Genomic DNA, 7,787 nt, shown 5'->3' with positions numbered 1-7,787 from the left:
AAATATGCTACTGGTCTGTTTACGCCACCATGGGCTTGGGTCAAGACAGACAAGGAACATGCATCACGTTCATGGCAAAACAATGTGAAAGGCTTTGTGTAGTCAGGCATACCTAAAGCTGGAGCCCTGCACATGCATTCTTTCAATTCAATAAAAGCATCCATCTCATCTCCTTTCAGCTCAATTTCATCTAGCGCATCCTTCTGGGTCAGTTTCAGTAAAGGTTTTGCTAGGGTTGAGAAATTGGGAATCCATTGGCGACAGTAGCTCACCATTCCCAAAAACTTTCTCACCTCCCTCTGTAGTGCTTTCCTCTTATTTAGTTTCTAAGCACTAACATAACACAACAGAAATGCACTTCTGAGGTCAAAGAAGACTTTTATTGTTATTTTATTCTTCCCCAACCACAATGTTTATGAATGAATGACGAATTAGTAGCTTTCAAGTCCGCGTTAATCAAACAAAATATATCAGTTTGCAATATACACAGCAGGTTATATTTATAAGATATTGAATGCAAAGCAAAACAAATACTTCACCGTGTAGGAACTATTTACAGCTACATCTTTCTAAGGTCTGCAAGCTGGGGACCCCTGTCAGCCGCGAGAAAGAGTGTCATCTACCCACACGGGATGCTGGCAACTGGCGCCAAGCTCCAGCACGAGGTCCGGCAGATTCGAATCTGACTCTCTGCAGCCTGTTACATTCGTTACAAAGGTGTGCCCCCTCCTCTCAGACCTGGGAAACTGAGCAAGCCTTTTGGAGACTGGCCAGGTCTCCAAGACTACTCCTGTTCCCAAGCTCAAGGGAAGAGAAACGACGCCCATGTACTCTCTCTTATCAGGTCTAGTCTACTGTGAGAGCAAAACATCTTGGTTCTCTGGTGCCAAAACACAGCTTGGAAAAATACAGAACTCCACGTTAAAGGCAATGGGCAGCTAACCTAAATATCAAATGCAATGTCATGTTAAAGGCAATAGGCAGCTAACCTAAATATCAAATGCAATGTCTAGTGTCATGTCAAAGCCAATAGGCATCTAAGCTGAATACAAAATGCAATGTCTTATATCATGTCAAAGCCCATAGGCAGCTGAGCTGAATATAAAATGCAATGTATAATATCATGTCAAAGCCAATAGGCAGCTGAGCTGAATACAAAATGCAATGTATAATATCATGTCAAAGCCAATAGGCAGTTAAGCTGAATACAAAATGTAATATATGATATCATGTCAAAGCCCATAGGCAGTTAAGCTGAATATCATGTTGAAGCCAATAGGCAGTTAAGCTGAATACATCATGTCAAAGTCAATAGGCATGCAATGTCAAAGCCAATAGGCGGCTAGACTGGATACAGCATGTCAAAGCCAATAGGCAGAATACAGAATGTAATGACTAATGCAATGTCAAAGCCCATAGGCGGCTAAACTGAATACAGAAAGCAATGGCTAATGCCATGTCAAAGCCAATAGGCACAATACAGAATGTAATGACTAATGCAATGTCAAAGCCCATAGGCGGCTAAACTGAACAAAACATACCATGTGCTACTGGTGAACATTGAGCAACTAATATGCGCAGTGGTGAAACACAAAGTCATTGGTCAAAACAAAACTCCATCAAATAGCAGGACATTCCGCCCTTTGACCAATGAATTTTTGTTTCACATATCTCATATTTCAAACAAACAAAAAAAACATTATCAGCAAATCAAATTTCAATGATCAAAGCAATCCCTGTAAAGCAATAGAAGTGAATTAACACATTGATCTCATAACCTTTCACATCAGATACATCTACATAGAAAAGACTGGGCAATTTTTTTTTTTTTTTTTTTTTTTTTTTTTCTCTGATTGAGTCTCTAATTCAACAGTGTTAGCAATTTGATGTGGCATGAGTTCTGCTCATGTAAAGGTGCACGGTCCACCTGAAAGGTTTTCTGGAAGGTAAGCAAAAGTCAGAGTTCCATACGAGAGGGGAAAGAAAAAAAAAAAACACAGCAAACAAGTTGAACTTGAACTGAAGGCGCAGTTTGCGCAAAATGGATCCATGGTGCTGGCACTTTACTCAGCCCGGTTCAGGTTGGGGATTCGGTCCCTTCCCCGACCCCACACGCACACACCGGAAGGGGGACCACACAGCGCACTCAGGGACAGTGGCGAAACGTGGTCGGATCTGCAAAAGAAACAAGTATGACTTTTCTTGCAAATAACATTTTTCATTTAAACTGCACCCTTCCTCTTTCTTTCCCTGTTTTATAATCAGCAGGACGTTTTTGGGGCCCTTTGTTATATTCTCTGCAGGTTCTGGAGGGTCACTTGGGGCTTCAGCCCACACATCAGTACTGAGGTTTTTATCTGCTGCACCACAGCTTCCCTTTTCTTGCACTGTCAGAAGGGCTGGGGCAGACTCCTTCTTTACCAAACCTCCATTCACTGCATTTTTGCCAAATTGGGCCATTCTGTCTCCAATTTGTATGAATGAATCAGATTCTTTTCTAGGTATCAGCATAATTTCGATTTTTCCTTGGTAATTTGCAGCAATCACTCTCCCTAAAACCTGATCAATTTGCCATTTCTGTTCTGGTAACTTTCCTCTCCCCAACTGCTCTGTGACTGCTTGCATGACAGATTGCTTTTGTGCGTGCTGCACAGTTTTTATCAAATCTAGGGGAATGTGCATCTCTCTCATCTCTGCCCACCTGTAAGTGGCCTTTTCACATTTCTGGGGCACCCACATAGCCATCCCCACTAAGGCAGAATTCTGGGTGAACACTTCTCTCTCTGCATTTTTCTCATTAACATCTGCAAGGTAATTGAACCAGTTAGGTGCTAAAACATTATCAAAGAACCAAAAATCAGCATAAAAATGACACATCTCACGTAGCTCTTGCTTTAAAATCTGACACACATTATACAACGCTGTTTCTTCTACTGTGCCAGAAAGCAACATTTCAGTCAATGAATCATTAGTAAAACAAACATGCTTTTTATCTTCAGTAGACACGAATTCAAATGGTGCACTCAACTTCATTGATAATTCTTTTACCTGTGGTACTCTAGCCCTGTCTTGCAAGTACCAGATCCATTGTATGATTCTAGCTAGGGGCACTATTTTCTTTCCTTGTTCATGATTTAAATGTACATAAGTATTTCCTTCTTGCACTGCGCAGAAACCTAAAGTCTGCATTATTTCATTTGCCAAATCCCAAGCGCGCAGCTGCATATTATTTTTCACAGTGACCATGTACAAAAGTGTTAGGATTTCTCTCAAATGAGGGCTATTCTTTTTCCAAAAATCAAACAAGCTAATGAAACTCGGGGTGTCTTGCTCTAAAATCCTTCGTTTTACTTGTGCATTTTGCAACGTAACTCGTAAATCACATTCTGGTCTCTCGTCCCTGTTATCAGTTAAGGAATGCACTTTGGCTGCCAAAAACCCTGGCTCACACGGAAACTCAGTGCAGCTCGGAGCTGTCTTAACCCCCTCATTATTGGAATGGGACAAGAAAGATTCTTCATTTTTATAACTTTCAGCATTATTTTGAATTATCGTATCCTGGCTAATTTGCTCACGTAAATTCCTATTTTCATGTTCCAACTTCCTACATTTCTGTTGCATTTCTCTGTAAGCAGATAAAGGTATCCAGACCTTTCTGTCATCATTACTTCCAAAACACACGTTTTCTACATATATACAACAGGAATTATTTCTCAAAACATTATCAGGCCTTTTAGCTACACATGCATTTTCTTCTGTAATTCCCCAAACAGAAAACAATTCACAGTTTTTCTTAGCACCATCAGGCAGTTCATCAACACATGTATTCTCAGACATGGTCTGCCGTGCTACTGTGATTCTCCAAACAGAAAACAATTTCTGTAATTCTCCAAACAACAAAAAACAATTACACTTTTAAAGTGTGCACTTAGAAATCTACTAACTCGTCAAACCCCTTTAATCACCTCTTAATGACCGACCCCACGACTCCAGGTACCAATTGTAGTGCTTTCCTCTTATTTAGTTTCTAAGCACTAACATAACACAACAGAAATGCACTTCTGAGGTCAAAGAAGACTTTTATTGTTATTTTATTCTTCCCCAACCACAATGTTTATGAATGAATGACGAATTAGTAGCTTTCAAGTCCGCGTTAATCAAACAAAATATATCAGTTTGCAATATACACAGCAGGTTATATTTATAAGATATTGAATGCAAAGCAAAACAAATACTTCACCGTGTAGGAACTATTTACAGCTACATCTTTCTAAGGTCTGCAAGCTGGGGACCCCTGTCAGCCGCGAGAAAGAGTGTCATCTACCCACACGGGATGCTGGCAACTGGCGCCAAGCTCCAGCACGAGGTCCGGCAGATTCGAATCTGACTCTCTGCAGCCTGTTACATTCGTTACAAAGGTGTGCCCCCTCCTCTCAGACCTGGGAAACTGAGCAAGCCTTTTGGAGACTGGCCAGGTCTCCAAGACTACTCCTGTTCCCAAGCTCAAGGGAAGAGAAACGACGCCCATGTACTCTCTCTTATCAGGTCTAGTCTACTGTGAGAGCAAAACATCTTGGTTCTCTGGTGCCAAAACACAGCTTGGAAAAATACAGAACTCCACGTTAAAGGCAATGGGCAGCTAACCTAAATATCAAATGCAATGTCATGTTAAAGGCAATAGGCAGCTAACCTAAATATCAAATGCAATGTCTAGTGTCATGTCAAAGCCAATAGGCATCTAAGCTGAATACAAAATGCAATGTCTTATATCATGTCAAAGCCCATAGGCAGCTGAGCTGAATATAAAATGCAATGTATAATATCATGTCAAAGCCAATAGGCAGCTGAGCTGAATACAAAATGCAATGTATAATATCATGTCAAAGCCAATAGGCAGTTAAGCTGAATACAAAATGTAATATATGATATCATGTCAAAGCCCATAGGCAGTTAAGCTGAATATCATGTTGAAGCCAATAGGCAGTTAAGCTGAATACATCATGTCAAAGTCAATAGGCATGCAATGTCAAAGCCAATAGGCGGCTAGACTGGATACAGCATGTCAAAGCCAATAGGCAGAATACAGAATGTAATGACTAATGCAATGTCAAAGCCCATAGGCGGCTAAACTGAATACAGAAAGCAATGGCTAATGCCATGTCAAAGCCAATAGGCACAATACAGAATGTAATGACTAATGCAATGTCAAAGCCCATAGGCGGCTAAACTGAACAAAACATACCATGTGCTACTGGTGAACATTGAGCAACTAATATGCGCAGTGGTGAAACACAAAGTCATTGGTCAAAACAAAACTCCATCAAATAGCAGGACACCCTCCTCGTCTTTGGTGGACTCATTTGAAGTACACTTGTAATTCTTTCCTTCATGATTCTCCGTGACCCTTTCTCTATTTTGTGACCCAAATATTTCACTTTCTTCTGGCAGAACTGTAATTTCGAAGGGGACACCTTGTGTCCATTCCTTCCCAAGTGGTTCAGTAGGGCAATGGTGTCGGCTGTGCAGTCACTTTCGGTCTTGGATGCAATCAACAAATCGTCAATGTACTGTACTAGGGTTGACTCGAATGGTAATTCCAACGCCTCCAAATCCTTCTTTAGAATCTGGTTGAAAATCGATGGTGATTCCGAAAACCCTTGAGGAATTAGACACCAACTATAGACTCTGTCTAGGAATTTGAAACAAAAGAGAAATTGGCTGTCCTCATGAAGAGGCACAGAAAAGAATGCTTGCGACAAGTCGATGACTGAGAACCACTCAGCATCGCAGGGAACTTGAAACATTATCACAGCTGGATTCGGTACTACGGGACAACATTTAATTATTATGTCATTTATTTTCCTCAAATCCTGAACAATTCGAACCTTTCCACTCGATTTTATCAGTCCCATGATTGGTGAATTACATGGACTGCTTAACACTTCTTTCAGTACTCCCTGTTTTACAAACTCATCAATGAGTTGGGCAACCTTTATGAGTGTGTCTAGCGCCATATGGTACTGTGGGGTCTGGGGAAAAGTCACATTGGGTTTTACAGTCACTTTCACTGGCTCCACTCCTTTCACCAATCCCACCTCTTTTCCTGTCATATCCCACACTTCTTTTCCGACTGTTTCCTGCAACTCAGCAGGAATATCTGCTTCAGTGATCATCGGATAAAGGGTAATCAGGGGATACTCTTCATCGACAGTCTCCATCTCATCCCCTCCTACACTGTCCTCTTCTTCCCCATCACTGCTTGTCTGAATTTTAATTCCATCGTTTGAACACATAATCGAACATCCCAATTTGCACAATAGGTCTCTCCCTAACAGTGATATCGGGCTTGAGTCACATACCACAAATTTATGTGACCCTTGATAGTTTCCAATTCTGACTTGTACTGGGTCTGTGATTGGGTTCGTCAGGTACCTATTTGCTACTCCCACTACCTGTACTGTTCTCCCTGAAAGTGGCAAATTTGGTACTTAAATGCTCCTAACAGTGGAACGTGTAGCTCCTGTGTCAACCAAGAATGAAACGCGATGACCCATAACTCTTCCCTCCACATACGGACCCTTTTGATCAACTTCCAAAGATGCTGCAAGCACACAATTTCCCTCCTCATCTGAACTTTCACTCTCCCATACATCGTTTATTCCATTCTCGCTGTGTAATGGGAATTGGTGTACTGTGTCATTTTGACTCATTCCCTGACCCGTGACCTGTTGAGGAAGCATTGCTTGCTGCTGATTCATTGGTGCTAAGGGTATTTGCATTTGCTGATTAGGTACCATAGGAAACTGCTGTTGCATTGGCTGCAATTGTGCCATTTGCACACGGGGCATTTGCACCTGTTGCGGTTGCATGGGTTCTAAACCCTGCATCTGGTTTATATTGTTTTGGAAATTTGGATTCGGACCTCTCAGTTTCGGTCCTCTCATTGTCTGGAATGCATTGACATCATTGTTTTGCTGACCTACACCTTCCTGCACCATCATTGGGCACTCCCGTTTCCAATGCCCGACAATTCCGCACGTGTGACATGGCATCACCTTCTTCATTGCCTGTATACCATTTGGAATCATAACGGTATTCAAATCACGACCATTATTCACAAAACCTCCTGGGCCTCTGCCTCTCATCTGCGGCTGAAACATAGCATTTCCCTGCTGCTGCTGCTGCGGCATCTGTTGTTGAAAACCTTGCAAACCTTGTAAACCTGTCTGAGCTGCTCTAAGCTGCATCACCATCACCTTTTCTTTCAATCTTTTCTGCTTTGTCTCAATCTCATCACTGCAGTATTTTGCATAATTCAACACTTCATCAATCGACTTTGACTGCCAATAAATCAAATGCGTCTTAATCATCTGGCTGATTTCGGGTCTCAAACCTTCCACAAACCTGAACACGAAATGGAGCATGTCCTTTGCCTCAATCGTTTCTGTGCCACTGTAATTTTTAAACGCTTTTAACAACCTCTCATAATACGCATGTATAGACTCTTTAACCTCTTGGCCGGTCCTGTCAATCCTCTGCCAATCCACATTTTTCGACGCAACCTTGGTTTTCAAGTGCTCGATCACCTTGTGGTACAAACTCATTACCGTAGGTGATGGCGCACCTGTATCCCTATCTCTCTCTCTGGTTCACTCGTCGGCCAACCTACAGCCCTTTTACAATCTTCCCACAAATCTGCCGGAACCACAATTTCAAATAGAGTATTCAGGTCTTCCCAGAGACATTTCGCGAGTTTCACAAATCTATCTGTTTGTTGATACCACTCA

General features: G+C 41.7%; 1 protein-coding gene across 1 annotated transcript; it reads right to left on the bottom strand.

The window, feature by feature from the left end:
* Positions 1-358: 358 nt before the first annotated feature.
* Positions 359-5,329, bottom strand: LOC138293520 (uncharacterized). Its single transcript, XM_069232763.1, has 2 exons — positions 2,702-5,329; positions 359-2,175 (listed from the first exon to the last, which is right to left on the bottom strand). The coding sequence occupies exons 1-2, from the start codon at positions 3,835-3,837 to the stop codon at positions 2,064-2,066; spliced, it is 1,248 nt and encodes a 415-aa protein (XP_069088864.1). The 5' UTR covers positions 3,838-5,329; the 3' UTR covers positions 359-2,063.
* Between the last annotated feature and the right edge of the window lie 2,458 nt (positions 5,330-7,787).

This window comes from Pleurodeles waltl, chromosome 4_2 (genome assembly GCF_031143425.1).
Source record: "Pleurodeles waltl isolate 20211129_DDA chromosome 4_2, aPleWal1.hap1.20221129, whole genome shotgun sequence".
NCBI lineage: Eukaryota > Metazoa > Chordata > Amphibia > Caudata > Salamandridae > Pleurodeles > Pleurodeles waltl.
Note: the sequence above shows the minus strand (reverse complement) of the source record. Positions and strands in the feature narration are given on the sequence as shown.

Bases quoted from the DNA above. Each gene is read 5' to 3' on its own strand.
- LOC138293520 (XM_069232763.1), bottom strand. From the start codon at position 3,837: ATGTCTGAGAATACATGTGTTGATGAACTGCCTGATGGTGCTAAGAAA. The intron at 2,176-2,701 runs GTGGGCAGAGAT...TTTCTTTTGCAG, and splicing joins TGTGAAAAGGCCACTTACAG to ATCCGACCACGTTTCGCCAC.